This window comes from Seriola dumerili, unplaced genomic scaffold (genome assembly GCF_002260705.1).
Source record: "Seriola dumerili isolate Sdu_G_001 unplaced genomic scaffold, Sdu_1.0 BDQW01000378.1, whole genome shotgun sequence".
Lineage (NCBI taxonomy): Eukaryota > Metazoa > Chordata > Actinopteri > Carangiformes > Carangidae > Seriola > Seriola dumerili.
The window spans coordinates 1,136,898-1,153,955 of record NW_019174633.1 but is presented as its reverse complement, the minus strand read 5'-3'; the positions used below and the strand labels follow the sequence as shown (position 1 = coordinate 1,153,955).

The 17,058-nt window shown below is 40.7% G+C and overlaps 1 protein-coding gene across 1 annotated transcript; it reads left to right on the top strand.

Moving 5' to 3' along the window:
• The first annotated feature begins 199 nt into the window (after window positions 1–199).
• LOC111233175 (low density lipoprotein receptor adapter protein 1-B-like) lies at window positions 200–15,866 on the top strand. Its single transcript, XM_022760930.1, has 9 exons — window positions 200–360; window positions 6,368–6,510; window positions 7,840–7,952; window positions 8,099–8,213; window positions 9,459–9,531; window positions 9,785–9,880; window positions 11,286–11,413; window positions 12,503–12,537; window positions 14,888–15,866. Exons 1-9 carry the CDS (start codon window positions 276–278, stop codon window positions 15,030–15,032), a joined length of 933 nt encoding a protein of 310 aa, XP_022616651.1. The 5' UTR covers window positions 200–275; the 3' UTR covers window positions 15,033–15,866.
• Window positions 15,867–17,058: the final 1,192 nt, after the last annotated feature.

Sequence of the window (17,058 nt, the reverse complement as noted above, 5' to 3'; positions counted from 1 at the left end):
ATCATCATTATTATATTTTTAAATGACGTAACAGTGCATTTCTATTGTATATGTATGTCTTGTATAAGTATTTTCTCACATGAATGTATATAATCGTACTCGACAGCTCACGAGATCTAACGTCCCATGTGACCCAAACGCAGCATTACTTATTTCTGACTGCACTGGAAGGCACCACAAGTCCATCCTCCCCATCAGCAGTCTGGTCAACAACATTTCTCCTGGAGGACTCACCAGCGAACTTCACCGACTCTCTGCACTTTAGAACACCCGACATGGATGCCCTCAAGTCGGCTGGGCGAGCTATCATCCGGAGCCCGAGCATGGCGAAGCAGTCGTGGACCTCCGGCAGACACAGAAGTAAGAAATAACTTGAGAGAAAAACGTGGAAATTATGTTTATTTTTTTAAAGAAACATTTTCCAGTGTCGGCGTGCTAAAGTTGACTTTGCTTACCGCTGTGCCCGTTTTACTTTAATTAACACGGATAGTCAATAAATACTATCTTGGTTAGCTAACTTAACAAAGCTTTTTGTTTCAAAAGCGAAAAAACATGGAAAATGTTACGTCGCCGACAAAGATGAAGTTTGACATATTTTTTTTTACTTACTCTTCTTAAGAAACGACTTTCCTCGTGTTTGTTTCTATTTTGGGCGAAATTAGTTTCTGTTTTATTCTGTAAGGGCAACAAGTGTGTTTATTTGCAGTGCGGTTTATTATGTTCCAAGTAAAATTCAGGAAATAAATGTTGTTTTTAAACTTGGCAGAATAAATTAAACCACAGAGCCAACAAAACGTGACACATGCAATTAAGGGAAATTGTTTTATTTGAAATGTTTGTTTTATTTTAAGAAACGATTAAGAATACAAGAATAATATTTTCAACAGGTTTTCCTCATGTGGCCCCTTAAAGCAGTATTTTGGATTTGTGGATAATCCCAGTCCTCAGAACACCCTCCTCTCTCCACTAACACCACCAAAGGGAAGTGCAGAGGTCACGATCAAAACTAGAACTTACAGTGAGTTTTGTGTCTTGCTCAAGAGCCCTTCAGCAGGACAGGAGCTTGCCCACACTGCAACATTAACATGAAACACTTTTGAGGCCACTCCGGCGCCCATTGTAGCACTCAAGGGCCACTTTGTAAGCTAAATCTCACTTGATCCTGACCGGGTGGCAGAGGGAGCCTGAAAGCTCCCCTGCCTGTATCCAAGAGGACACGTCAGGAATGCTGCAGGTCAGTCGGTGCACGGCCCCTGTTGGCTGGAGATCAAGCTGGCCTATTTTAAATTCCATCAGAATGGCCATTATAAAAGCATATAGGGTTAGTAGAAAATACAGGGTGGGTTACATAAATATCCCTCATTAGTGCATGTAACTTCAGAAGCGTACCTGGAAAATTAGTAATGCCTCAGGAATTTGAGAAGCACTCTAACATGCCAGCATATAACTGTGTTAATGGATAAGGGTCAGATTTTAATGTAGTTACTTCTGCACGGTTATCAGCGGCTGCGGTTACATCGGCCAACCTGATTGCTGATTGTAATCCATCCAACTGATTGTTCTCTCAAAAATATTTGCAGTTAATGACGGGTAAATAGAGTTGATAGGCTTTATAATGCGTCATGTTTAAATGCTACGTAAAGGGCAGCTGCAACATGCACAACACCCTGTGCAGGGCTCTGCATCTTCCCTTTTTATAATGAAGCAGCACCTACCAGAATGTACTGCTGCTGTGTTTATCAAACAGAGAGTAAGGCATGCGAAATAAGTACAAAACTTAAAATAAAACAGGGCTTTTTGTGTATTGTATGAGTTCCAAACCAGCCTGTTTTTTAAATGCATAAAATTTCCTTCAGAATGAGCCACTCTATCTGAAATGAGGTGTTTTGCATGAGGCAATCTGACTTTAACTGGGCTCTTGCTCTGATTATTAGTGGAATTACGAGCTCCTTGTGAATGCAGCTAGTGACCCACTTGTTATAAAAGTAGTATATTGTAGTATAGATTACAGGGTCTTCTCTGGGCTGCAGGGCACACATTCCTCACCATCGTTGACCCATATCGCCCGTGCCCGACTTCCAGCCCTGACTCCGGCCTTCGTGACCAAGTCGGGTATGACAGGTGAACGCAGCAGGACAGAAAACCAACAGTACTGTGGCACCTGAGGATAAGGAGAGCCTTGTAGATACAGATATTGTATTAGTGGGGCTCTATATGTTATCCGTGTGCATACTCTGGGATTGCATTGAGGACAGACCTATTCAGCCACATGAGGGCTGCCCCATTTTTAAATGGCAGTGGCCTCCTCGCTACCCGCTCTTATTGCCCTGGCTTGGTCGCCCTAGACGACCTACGCCGGCATACTGCCAGCACCAAGGACCGACCGGAGGGTGCTTGTCTGCAGCAAACAGCCTGTTTCCAGGGACCTCCTCAAATGGAAGTGTGTGACTGTGCCCCCACAATGACGCGCAGTAAGGCGACTCTCTGCCAGAATTGGAATAGTTCTTCCCTGTTATGAAGGAGTTATTTCGCCAAAGCGTGGGACTTGCTCTCAGTTTATCTTTTCTCCTTCAGTGAGGAGCTTGCTCATGGGCGAGGCTTTTTCCCCTTTCTGTTTCCACTGTTGTGTTCTGCTATTGTTGCCAGACTTCCCCTTTACTCCACTGGCAGCGAGAAACCAGTTAAATTTGACTTTGCGCCTGCATCTTACCTGGCGTGACATGGCTCGCCTCTAGTCTGGCGTGCACTGTGCGTACAGATACGGGAAGATGTGTGATGGGGGGGGGGGGTCCCCTGGAGTCACAGAACCAGGATGTTAACATATGAGTGTCTTAATGTACAGAGTGATTTATGTTTCCTTGTGGTGTTGAGATGTATGTATAGGTTTACCAGTTGGTTCCTGCCTGTTGAGCAAGTCAGGAGCTCTCTCAAAACTGAAGAGAGAAATCGCAAAGTCTTCAAGACTGATTTTAATTTATTTTCATAAAATACTAAAAAATAAAAATAAAAACACAAATGCTTCAATACTTCTCCAGTTGCAATGAGAATGCAGAAGAACCAGAGAATTTCTGAGGGGGAAAAAAATGAAACTATCTCACCTGATTTGACGACACTTCTTTAAGGATCCATATTCTCTTATGTCAAGTGAATTGGGTCTGTTTATTTGGTCCATACAGTCTAACGGCAGGATGAGTGAACTTCGGGCTAAATGCCTCTGAAATGTTTGTTTAACATCTTAGTATCAGACCAACTCATGTTATCACTTATGTGTTTACATTTTTCTTCAACAGCAGGAACCCTCACATCAGCTCAGATGAACTTGGATTCCTTGAAACCTGAATATTTTTTTATTTTTTTTGGGGGGGGGGGCCTGTGTAGACGTAGATCAGTGGAACTAAAAGAAAAGTCAAATGGTGGCAGAAGTAAGGTTGTAAAAAAAAAAAAAAAAGTTATTTGGCTTCGAGTTCTGTTGTGGGCCTAAGTTGTAGAAGTGCAGTTGGTGGTTTCCACAGTGACTCAGTGTTTGGTGCAGACACACAAATCAGCCAGGACGTGAATTGCCTGTCAGTTGGGGGCACGTTTGTTGTCACAGTGTTCAACAAAGGCTTTCTTTTTTTACACTTTGATGCATGAAACAGATACTCATCCATCAGTGTTGAGTTTGATGGATGAGATGACTAAAGAGACTAAGTGTTGTCTTATCTTGTGTTTGAATATTCCTTTTTGTGTTTTTCCTGCTGTCATCGAAGACACTTCCACTTGCCCCGCCATTAGAAAACTCATGATTTTTTTTTTTTTTTTTTTTTTTTTTTTAAAAATTCATCTCTTAACACTCACAGATGGCGGGGTCGGCTTGTATTCGCAGCAGAGTCACCTGGGTGTAGTTGGTCTCAGTTCACACGTGCATACAACTGTTACCTGTCATGTGTCGCTGTTGCTGACCTTTGATCCCAAAGCTCTGCACATTCCCTGGCTGAGCGGTGCCTGGTACCTGCACTGTTACTTTTCTTTTTCTTTTTCTTTTTTTTCTTTCTCAGTATAGACAAAACTGAAAACTGATTCTGGCACTCAGGAGGGGTTTTTTGTCCTGACCACATTGTGAGAACCTGCAATAAAACCTGCTTTAGTTCAAGCCTTCTGGGTTGAAATGGAAAGTTTTGTTGTCCCATGATGTTTTAAGTGGTGAAGCACTGGCATAGAATACTTGGAATTTTGGGAATTTTGTTATGGTTCATGCTTCAAGCTAAAAACAATTTTTTTTGCAATTATCAGCCACTTGGTCAAAATATGTTGTTTCCTTTTTTTTTTCCAAAAACTTGTATTATTTGAAATCTTTTTTTGTGTGTCTGTGTTGTAGGCAGAGAATTTCAGCTCAACAATGGGTGCACATAATTATCTTTCACACTAACAAGGGCTCTGCCAAATCACCACTTACAGCCATAGTGAAACCCATGGGCAGACATTATTTATAGCCTGAGTCTTATAAATTGTAAGTGACCAAGACACAGGGGTTCTAGCTCCCACAACTACTCACTGGAGCGTTTTTTAATAATTTCTCTTCCCAAAAATAAAAAAGGGGACACAGAAGAAAATCTTATATGTATTTAAGCTTGAACTCATGGCATCATGCGATTTTCCACAAAACAGTTTTAAAGTTTTAGCGTTGTGGTGCCTTAGATGGCAATGTGAGTTGTTTGGTTGGTGTATAGTAACTTTAGTTCAGAGTGAAATATCTGAGCAACTAATGGATGAATCGCTATGAACATTTGAGCAGACATTCATGGTCCCCAGAGAATGAATCCTGACTGACTTTTTATCTGGTGTCACCATGAGGTTCATGTTGGTGGTTTTAAATGAAATGTCTTTAATTGATTGTCATGAAACTTGGTATAGATTTATTTGTCCAGCACTTAAGACTATGACCACATACCTGCAAAACTAACAACATTCCCATCAGCCTCAGCTGCACTTTACTTTTAGCGCAAATTACCAAACGTTAGTATGTTAACACGTTAATGTAAGATGCCAAACATGGTCAACATTATACCTGCTAAACATCAGCATGTTATCGGCTTTGTCACTGTGAGCATTTTGCTAACATTAGCATTAAGTTCAGAGCACCACTGTGTCCAAGTACAGCCTCACAGAGCTGCTAACATGGCTGTAGACTCTCATTCTGATGCGCCTCTCCTTCAAGTCTTTGGCAGCTGAGTGCAGAAGGACGTCTTGTATGTTTTAAACTGGAATTCAAGAGTATGAAATATCCTAAAATTATTCAAAACACAGTTTTAAACATCAAATTATTTTAATGGAGGGTTCTTGGGAAACATTGAAAAGTTCTTGGCATGAAAATTGTCATATTTAAGTAGAGTAACATCCAGCCCTTAAAATAACCATCTTTTTTCGGTTTCAGTCCGACAATGCCTCTATCAACCTTTAAAAAACCTCCATGTCAGTCTAACTTGACAAACCACAGCCACCCTTCATTTATTGTGTGTGTGCACGTGTGTGTGTACATGTGTCTGCATGAGTATGTGGTATGCGCTACATCCCAGAGGAGCAAAATGCTAGGAGGATGAATTTCTAGGTAATGGTGATGTTTTTTTCCGCTCTTGCCTTCTCTTACTCTTCTCCCCTCCTTTTTTATTCTCTGAGGAAATCTCTGTAAACACAGCCACGGGGTCAGGGCCAGACAGCACCGCTCAAAAATGATAAGAAAGCTGCACGGAGGTAGCAGCTGTTCTTTCAGCAGTAACAGTTTTGACACTCCTCATTCTTTGCCAGTGAACATATTCGGCGCACTATCTTTTTAATTTTTCTGTAGAGGTTAACACAAAAGTTGAGACAGTAGAGCACTTTCAGAGAGATGCCTGTGGCCTAGTTTTGGGGGAGATTAGTTGTGTTACTTTCAAAAGGGAAAACCACACTTTCCTCTTATCACAGTTCGTCAGAGTCCATGTATCTTTGCTCCAGACTCTTTGCCTTTTTATTGTCAAGTGCTATAAGTTGTTTCGGAGTTGAAATATTTACTTTACATCGACAGTACCTCTGACCTAGATACCCTGTTTTGCCTTTCCACTTCAGGGAACAAGCAGATGAAATGGCTCAACTTTAAGTTCAACATGGGCTGTTTACATTTCCTCTGATTTGTGTTTTTCTGAAGTCCCTTGAATGTTCTCACGACTCATGTTAATTTTGGAACATGAAATGGAGAGAAAAGCAAATCTGAGCATCTGTGAAATATTTGATGTTTTTAACTTGATGAATGAGGACAGGATGTTTCCTGGTGATCAATGTATTGACCCACTTTTTCCTTAAAATGTGCTTCTCTCGCTCTCTCTCTCTCTCTCTCTCTCTCTCTCTGTAGTCTCTCAAGAGAACTGGACTGACACACGGGAGACCATCTTAGAGGGTATGACCTTTAACCTTCGTCACCTTGGCATGACACTAGTGGACCAGCCCAGGGGAGAGGACCTGTCAGCTGCTGCTGTGAAGAGGATTGTCGCCACGGTGAGAGCTGGTTTAACAAGCACAATGTCGTTGTTAACTTTTTTTTTTTTTTTTCTCTCAAAAAACTTTTTATTGAATTTTGAACAAGTGGACATTTGTATAGTGTACAATGGTATAAACTGTATGACGTAATTTGTACTGTATATCATATATATGTCAACTTAACAGAGTGTGTTCATATTAAAGTAGCACAACATGAAACCTTATCTCCCACATCCTTCACCAGCCTGAGCCCTTTATACAACCCACAATTCTTTATATAAAAAGGCGCTTCGCCTCTGGAGTAGAGTTTTGAAAGTACCCCACACCTTCAGGAACTTTTTGTTTGAGTTATAAACTGAATAGCAGATCTTTTCAAGGCTTAGGTTGTTTACTGTCTTCATAAAGATTATTGCTGCGTTGATGTCGCGTACGAAGCATGTTGCCATTGTTGCTTGAATTTGTTACCTCCCCATAATGACCATGTAGTTTAAAAAGTGATACAGAGGTTTTAAAGAGGTTTGACAAGCCTGACCTTGTGAATATTTTTTTCTAACTCATGGATGACTATGTAACTTTTTAGTTAAAGTAAAACCGCAGAATTAGGACTGCAGGGTTTTTCACTGACTTTGTCACACTGGTAAAAACATCTCATATCGCTTAGACATGGTAGGTTTTGATCAGTGTGAAAGTGAAATCCGGGTTATTCATGAATAACCTACAGATTTCATACATTTCTACACCGCTTTAAGTACTTCTGTGTAAATATTGGATGAAAAATGGCTTCACAGCTGCTGTGTGTGCTCTGTTTGCATGGTCCAACACACCAAAGATGGGTTCATAGTCAGTGTAAGGGGTTTGCAGAAGTCCCGCCGTAGCTACACATGGTGTAGGTTGCGACTAAGAGCTGAGTGTTGCCCATTGATAGCACCACAGCAATGGTAGACCCATGTATTTTACATCTTACATGATCATTCATTCATTAATACAGAGCTGTGATTATGGTGAGCAAAAACGTTTACAGTGGAAATGACTTTGCCAGATGTGCCACTGAAAAGGAGAAAACAACTGATTCTTTCTTCAACTCATGTTGTCGTCACTGTCGACAGTGTCTGCTGCCGTCTGTGGGAGAAAACACAGGCAGCTCAATTTAACCAGTCACAGTTGTTCCCCACTTGGTATCTCTGGAGCTGCTGTAGCTCCAGCAAGTACATATATATATATTTGTTAGCACCAGGCAGCTACATGTGAGGGCTCTGTTGTTGCACTATAACAACCTTAATGCAGAGCTACATATCAAGCCTTACATGCTGTCGAGCAAACTTCTCTTTACCATTGTCCCTCAAACAGGCCAAAGCCAGTGGGAAGAAGCCTCAGAAAGTTGCTCTGAAGGTTTCCCCTCAGGGAATCGTGCTGTACGACAGCTTGAACAATAAACTCCTGGAAAACGTCTCCATATACAGGTATGTGCAGAGCAGTATCTGTGGTATTTAACTGTGTTAAGCTGTCAGTGAGAATAATGCTGTGTAGCTGTTCTGGCACGTGACATACTTATCCTGCTGAAATACCCCATATGTTGTTTGTCTAACCTGTGACCTCTGGCCTGCAGAATATCCTACTGCACAGTGGACAAACTGCATGATAAGGTGTTTGCTTATATCACTCAAAACACCCTCAACGGGACCCTGGAGTGCCACGCCTACCTCTGCCCCAAGAGGAAAGTGGTGAGTTGCTTGACCACGGTATCAGTGTTTTTATGTTTAATTTATGAATGGTTGAATAAAGAGGCAGCACAGTGATTTTAAATTCAGCCAACATCAGCAATTTCCAAGTCAGAGTTCAGTGTACTTTTCTCTGTAGTTTGAGTGGGTTTAGAACTGAAAATCAAAACTTGCTGTAGTTTCAACGACCTGAGTTGGACGCCGTAGTGTGTTTGTATGAAACTGTGACACCCAGCAGGGCCCTCTTCAAGCTGCTAATGAATGAACATCATAGACACCATTTTCTCTGTAACATTGCTCCTCTTCCTCCATCCTTCAGAGGAAACCCTAGAAGTCAAGCTCCTCAAGCTCTCTGTCGTCTTCCTGCGTCTTCCTGTGTGTTGAAATACAGAAGGGCACTCTTCCTCTCATCTTACCTGCAACCACAATTATCCCTTTTTCTCTCAGGATAACATGATGATACTCAACTTCCTCAATACTTGAATCTCTCTCATTAGGGGTATGGAGATAGTGCTGATGACCTATTTCTGTCCTCTGCTGTAGCAGCACTGACAACTTTGATATCACTATTGAAAATAACTTTTTCAGTTTCATTCTGATGTCTGCTTTTTGATTCAAAATGCATTCAAATTCAGTTTTTTTTTTTTTTTTTTTACACAATATTACAACATTTAGGCAGAATGACTATAACCTGTATGATAACATCCTCATTAGCTGTCTTGCACTGACAAGCATAAGCCAGCTTCATGGCTTACTAATGTAGCAACAGCAGCTGACAGCGCTATACTGACGAGGGAGAAAATGATATGCAAGTTTATTTACTATGAGTGAATTTACTCACTAGAACTGACTGACTGACTGACTGACTGACTGACTGCTTCACACATAAACATAAAATCAAGTTTCTCATCGGGCTGCAGTTCATACCACTCAGTTACATTGCTGCTGATTCTGCTCTGCGTTCTGGGGTTACTGTATTCTTTGGTGGACAAACTATGCAAAAGTGAAAACCGATGAAACCGGCCCAGTGAGGGATCAGCCAGCCAGAAATTTCACTCTCACAACAACAGGATCAGTTCACAGAATGAAAGTGTCTCATCTCTAATGATCTCCAAGAGTTATTCTGACATAAAACAGGAGTCAGTCAGTGTATACTCAGCTGAGTTTCAGTGTTGATGGTTGGTGAATGTGAATGCACTCTTTCCAGTAATGGTCTGCAACAAAGTGAATTTCTCTCCTGTTGTCCAGGCTCAGGCAGTGGCTTTGACAGTAGCTCAGGCCTTCACAGTAGCTTTTGAACTCTGGCAAGTGGCAAAAGAAGGTAGGCACCTCACTCTCCAAGTCCTGGAAATGACACACACACACACACACACACACACACACACACACACACACACACACACACACACACAGACAGACTCTATCTATGGAAGAGTTGTTTCATCAGTGTCTGAGACTACTAGTGTTTGTACTGAATCGGCCCTGACACTCCAAGGACGTTGATATCAGCTGCACAGTTGCAGTAAACAGGTCTTAACCTGCTTGTGTCATGTCTACTTGCATCTCTTTTCTAGAGAAAGGGAAAAGGGTAAAGTCTGGTTCAGCCGGAGAAGGCAGCAGTAGTTCCCGTTCGGAGAGATCCAACAGCCTGGGGAGCCTGAAAGGGACAGGTAAAAACAAACGTCTACGGCCAGGCTGAGTGAGGCTGCACTCATGTTGCTTTGAATGCATGCTAACATGCTCACAATGACTTATATTTACCATGTTCGCCATGTTAGTTCAACATGTTAAATGGCTAATGTTTGCTAATTAGCACTAAACACAGATTACAGCTGAGGTTGACGGGAATGTCGTCAGTTTTGAAGGAGTTTGGTCGAAGTATTGTACAAATTAACATTTTGACCTGGTGATGGCTCTTGATGAAAAGGTCAATAATTACTATTCATTCTTGGGGTAACATAGATGAGTATACCACAGCAATCCATCCAATAGTTGTTGAGGTATTTCAATAAAATCCAAAAATGTCAACCTCATGCTGGCATTAGAGGAAAGGTCAGGGGATCACCTTCATCATTACATTTTATCCTCATGGGACCACGAACGTCTGCAGCAAAATTCATGGCAATCCAACCAAGATATTTCACTCTGAACCCTAAATGTCAACCTTATGTTGGCACGATATGAAAAGTAAGGCGATCACCAAAGTCAGGAGGATTTATCCTCTGGAGATCATGAATTTCTTCAGAGCTTCATGACATTCAATAGGGCAATGTCACTAGCTAGCAAGCATGCAAGCAGATTTAACATCATCAAATGAATTCACACATCAGAAACGTCATCCTCACCACTCTTAATGCAGTTCTCAAAACAGTTCAGGCATTTCCCGTAACACTGACTCTACCTGTGCAAAAGCCACTAAAACAGTAAAAACATTGTACATAAAGTCAGCAGTTTGCTTTCAAATGAAGGGCAATTGCACTTTCTCCCACCGACAGTATGTGGCTGCTCTCTCATACATATTTGAAGAAAGTTTTACGTTGATTTGATTGAAAACACAAATGCATTGCAGTGACTGATGAACAAACAGACTGAATCGTGAGAAAAAATCGGATAAAAAAGAAGCCGCAACACAATGACAAACATCTTTTACTAGTGAATTACACAGAAATGCTAAATGCAGAACTGTTTTAGAGAACTGCATCAAGAGTTGTGAGAATGACATTTGTGATGTTGTGTGAATCGCCTCGAAGCAAAAGAGAAAAATCGTAAATGTTCCAGGATGTTAACTTGCTGCTTATGCTAATGTTAGTGTTGAGTTCATGGTACAGCTGAGGAGAGATGTTTTAACAGAAAAAAAACCTTTTCATTTAGGTGTGGACACGGCCTTTCTCCTCGTCATTTCATCCCTCATTAGTGTTAACGATCTGTGAACAGCTGATATGTAAAAAACGCTGAAGCTTCACTGGACCGTTAGCATGACTGTAGACCGTTACTGATTTTACGTTCAGTACTATAGACGGATCCCCCGTGTGTGGTAAAACAGAGATTGATGGCCCCTTCCCTCTTCACATCTAGATGCTGCCACACACAACCTGTTGGACATTGAGGACAGTGTGAATGTTGCAGTGGAGACCAATGGGAATACAGAAGAGGATCAGCTAGACAACCACCAGCCCTCTGAGACAAATAACAACCCCGCCTGGGTAAGACCCTCCACTTCTTAGGCCCATCGGACTTAACGTGATGCAAGCTGGTTAGAAATGTTGTCTGATGTTTGCCAGTGCTGCAGAATGTCGCCATATAACACGACATTAAAACCCAGAGGGAGCAAGGGGGCTAGAGTTTGCTGAGTCCGGCAACTGCACCGACGGGGTATCACCTCTGTGACAACCGCACTTGGCCCTGATTGGCTGAAGCCTTCGCTGACACGCATGACGTCGTCTATGTTTTTATTCTAAGAACTTCAGACCTTTTATATCTCTCCCCCGGGGGAAGCAGTTTATTTGATCTCCTCCTTCTAGCAGCTCATTTCTTACATGTGAACATCATCACTATGGTTTTCATTTCCAAGCAGAAAGCTGTAAAAACAGTTTAGTTTAGTTATGACGTTGTAGGTCATATTTTTATCCTTAAGATTTCTTTTTTTTTCACCCTCCTGGCAACATGGTGGCTCTTGTTTTTTTGTTTTTTTTTTAAAACCATTATTTGAATTAAATTTCATGTGTGTCAAAAGACTAATGTAGACTTGTGTCCGGCCTGAAAATATATAGATCAACATGTTTTTGGGTGAGTAAACAGGGTTTATAGGTTTTGCACTCATATTTTTTAAAATAAAAAAACAGCTGTACATACCGTGTGATCAGCCGTTGTTGTGAGCTCACTGACGCTGCAGGAAGGAGGATGTGCCCGACTTGGGCGACTGGCTTTTTAAACTCCACTCCTGCAGTCACCGGCAGTTCATGTTGACCATCAAGTCAGTCAGAGTCAAACGAACGCAGCTCTTGCTCTGAGCTCTGTGTTGCAGCTGTGATGATGGCAATTCTCTCTCACCTCTCAAGTCTCCTTTAAACTGAAATCTTGATGTTCATTTTCCATTTGAAATTGTGAGTCCAGTCCGATGTCTGTAGGTCATGTAAGTATCCTAAACAACGAGATGAAATATCTTACATTAGTTTAAAAATATATAGCATAAGAAAACTTTCATTTAAATGTCTTGAATCAAAATGTAAGTCTGTTTGTAAATGTTAATACTTTGTTTGCTGTGTATTAAGTCAAGGTTCTTTTTCTCCCAGGAATTAGAGGATGGTTTGGATGAAGCCTTCTCCAGGTGAGACATTTCTCTTTATAGTTATGCTATCAAGTGGAATGAATCCCAGTTGATTCCCTTTACTGCTTGTTTGTTATAAAGAATAAAAAAAAATACCCCATCATCAAAATCTGCCCTGTCAAATCCTTCAGTATACTGTAGTTCCTTCTGGTATCGCTTTGCTTTACACTGCCACTTACTGATGATTTGTGTGTACTGCAGAATAGAAATCTTCGAACCTCAGTCAGATTTTCTAGAAAGCGAGGATGAATGAAGCGATGATCTGGCGAGAAGTGATACAATCGATCCATGACATATAGTTTTGGTCGACAGCTGAGCTTTTAAAACTGTCCTCAATCTACTGTGTGTTTGTGTCTCCAGCTGTGCTCTGGATAGCTATGGTTCATTTCCAGGTAAAGTTCAGTACCACTGTCAAGCCTCGTTTAGTGTAGTAGTCCTAATTACTAACCTTAACCTTAATCCATTCCATTCAATCATCACCAAACCCAATAACACAGTTTACAGCTCAGTAATGTTAGTCAATAGTGTGAAATAGCTTCCTGTGTCCTTTATTTACCCCCAGATGGAGTAATTGTTGACTGGGCTCAGAAAGGGAAACTGATTTAAAAGTATTGAATTTAAGTCAAAGTGAAAAATGTCATCTTCTGTGAGATCTCATCATCACCAAAAATTGCTTTTTTTCTTCCCGATAGCCCTGCTAATATATATAGTCTGTGTGTGTCTCAGTGGACCGCAGCAGAGGGATCTGTTGAGCAGTTATTGTGTTTGTGGTCACTGGGGTAAAAGTGGAGCAGTGGGTCACTTGAACTCCGTGACAGATCACACCATTTATTCTGTGGCTCAAATGGACTTAATGTCTCAAAGTTATCCCATTGACTTTCACCCAGACTTTGTTTACATCATTATCTTGGAGAGAAAAGGCTGTTTGCAGCCAAACAGAGGAAACCCAAATTAGAACAGACTGAGGTTTTAGTTATATAAACAGATCAGGGAGGCTGAGCCGCTGTGGAGGCAGCATTTAAATCGCTAGTTGACCTAAACCTCAGAGGAAGGAGCTGAGGAGCGACAGCTACTCTGGCTACGTGACATGAGCCTGAAGTTCACTGAAAAAAGATGTTGGACATCTAAGGTCATGAATTCTGGTTTGTGATTTTATTTTTATTTCTTTGACTCAGCTTCAGTTAGCTGGTAAGATAAGTACAGCCTCCCTGGTTATTGTTTGTATAAATACACATTACGAACAGACTCTCAGACCTGTTTATTATGAGTCCTCATGCGGCAGAAATCTACTTCATCTTATCAAATCTCAGTCTGGGGTTTCTGTGTTTTTAATTAGACCCTTACTAGAGGTTTTTGTCATTTGTCATTTGTCAGGTCATATTCATTCAACTGTAAGTAAAACGTGGGTGATGTTCTATATATGTATGAAAAGACCTAAACCAGCATGATCCTGATCCCGTCCAGAATTGTTTATGCAGCCTGATCTTATTTCTCTGAGCCTCAGAGCTCATGTGTTGTATAAAACTATCAACTCAATGAGTTGCACTGATGTTTCTTTCCTTATGATGAACGTGGATGCTGTGGTTTTTGTTTTGAGTCAATACACCACGTAAAACTTTGTCCACGAGCCATCAGGATGGTGAACTTTGACCTCTGTATATAATAAATAAATAATAATACATTTTATTTAAAGGCGCCTTTCTTGGCACTCAAGGACACCGTACACAGTTACACAAATTGAGATTAAAACACATTAAGAATTAATTAATTAATTAACAACAATAAAAATGAAATATAAAAATAAAAACAATACAAAAGTGACAGAGCAATTGGCATCAGATGGAAAAGGCAGTTTTAAACAGATGTATATCCTCAGCCATGTCTCACACATTATCTCCAGAGAATCCCTTCCCCTGTCCTGCGCATTAAACATTTGCTCTCGAGACATTTGTACATTTTACTCTTTTCACTGTACAAACCTTTCAATCCTTGATTCTTACTTTATACGGTTTTGAAACTGTATCAGTGTGGCTGAAAATGTTCCCCAACAAATGCACAATTTAAAAAAACTACAGTGCCCATATGTTCTGAATTACTGAGACTTTAAAGTATAAAACTATAGATTTGTGGTCTGTTTTTAAAGATTTTCTCTTTGAGTAGGAGCTGGGTGCTCAACTCAAAAAGTACTGAGACGGACTAACTTGTTGGTTTTGGTGTTTTCATGGGATTTATTGACAGTTAGAAGAAAATAGAATAATACCAGCTTCATCATTCAAGGATTAAAATTATTTTTAAAAGGGAAAAAGAGCTGTTTTTCTTCTTTTCATCATTTTCTCCTCTATCTCCTTAGACTGGCAGTGTCGCGTAGTAACCCCCAGGTCCTGGACATTGGGGTGACGCCCCAAGACTGGCTCACTGAACCCAACTGGGACAGCACCAATGGAAACACTCCACACGGCCTCAGCCCATTCGGGGACGATATCTTCGGCTTCTGATCAACACAAACACAGCAGAGAGAGAGAGAGCGAGAGAGCGAGAACAACTAGGGGGAGGAGGGGTGTCCTCGTGTCTTCCTATGAATTAACAAGGCACCACTGTCACTGTGTATTTAAGATGAGGATGCAGTAAATCCATAAGGGAATAAGTGTAGAACTGTGAGATTACATTTGGCCACTTCACCTTGTTGTTGCCTTCTTCACATGGACAATTCTTCCCTTCTTTGTGGAAACGGCACGGGCTGCTGCCCCTGCACACCAAAGCAATAATATCTTCTTTTGAGGTTACTGAGTCTGTCCTGTTAATACACTGCAAACATCCTTACAAACGTGTGTATGTACGTTCACCAAGTCATGTACGTTAGCATTTGTTGTCTTTTTGTTTACTTAAAATCTTCTGTTTCGGTAGTTTTGGGATCATAATCAGTGTTTTGTATATGTGTTTAGTTATAATTTATAGTTTTATATATATATATATATTTTTTTTTTTTATGGTTGAAGACAAGCAGGATTTAATTCAGACTGATGTGCAGACTATCAACAGGCCTTAATAACAGCAGGACAATCAGCGACGCTTCATCTTTCAGTTGTTAATGTACAGTATCAGTGGATTTAGTTCATGTGAGGATTTGGCCTCACCACCTTGGATGCAAACTGAAGATTGTTTTACTTCTATAATAATCTGAAAATCACTCTAGTTGTTGTATTTATATGAAATCTACAGGTGGCTCATTCAAGACGGTTTGTTACAGGTGTTGAATGAAGCCCAGATGTGCTCACATTCCAGTGTGGCCATATCAATGTACATTATAATCAATCAGTATTGTATAGAATTAAAATATATTCATTCCAAAAAAATTGATTGTTTTGGTATATTTAATGTAATTTCTTAACAAAACTAGAACGTCACTCGGTAGAGCAGATACCTCAGCCCAGACCAAAGGATCCAACACGTCTGTGAGATCCACATCTAGAGCGCTGTCGTCGTCGTCGTCTTCTCTTTTGGTTTGATTGGTGGTTGGCAACCAGCTTGCAGGTGCATTACTGCCACCTAGCAGACTGGAGTGTGGAGCATTAGATTGGCAGGAAAAAAAACAGCTAAATTCTCTCTATTAACCCTGTTTCCTTCAGATACCTAATTCTGACCTAGATCTGGACCTGCACTAAATTGAACAAAGTCATAAATGTTAAAAAAAACTGTTTTGGATTTCTTTACGTCAAGACCCATGTTTGATTTCCTGAGAAACTGCTGAAAGTGTCGAAAAATGACAGAACAGGAAGACGGAACATCCCACAGGAAAAGAAAATAAGATATCTCTAAAGTGTTTCATGTATTTCTCCCAGACAACTGATCTGAGAGAAACCAAAATGAGACCATAGCTTATTTCTCCTGTCTGTTTTTTCTCCAGGAGAAATCTCAAATTAGTCACCTAAGTTTAAAATTAGGTCTCATCAAGCTCTGAAATAATTCTCAGATTTGCTCAACTCTTGTGACTCTGCCTTTAGTTTCACAAATTCATACATGTCACACTAAACTCAGAGCAAACAAAGAGCTCAACAAAGAGGTTTGTTCTGCTCGCCCACAACTGATTGGGAATAAATTTCCAATGAACACTGGAATTATTATAGGGTCTTGTGATTTTTCTAGCTATTCATCAATTTATTAATTTGATTAAGGTTACTTAATCTGTTACTTTTACTGAAATAATAATGCATACTGTTGAAAGTGGGGTCACATGACTGCTGGGCTGAAGAGCAGCAGGAGAAAAGGTGTGCTTGTTCTTTGTCCTGTGTACTGAGCTCAGTTTCTCAACTTTTGTTGACAGGGTAACTTTGTTTTTGTTTGTTTTTTTAGGAATTAAGTTTATCTGGAGTGAAAGTGAATCTGTGCATCAAACGGAAATGGAGTGGTCCTCTGGCATTTGTTGTTACCGCGAGGATCCACCCAACTGTTTCACGAAGCCCCACAACACCTGCTGTTTGATCCTGCATCCGTTTCCCAGTAAGTATCTATCATTGTCTCCAC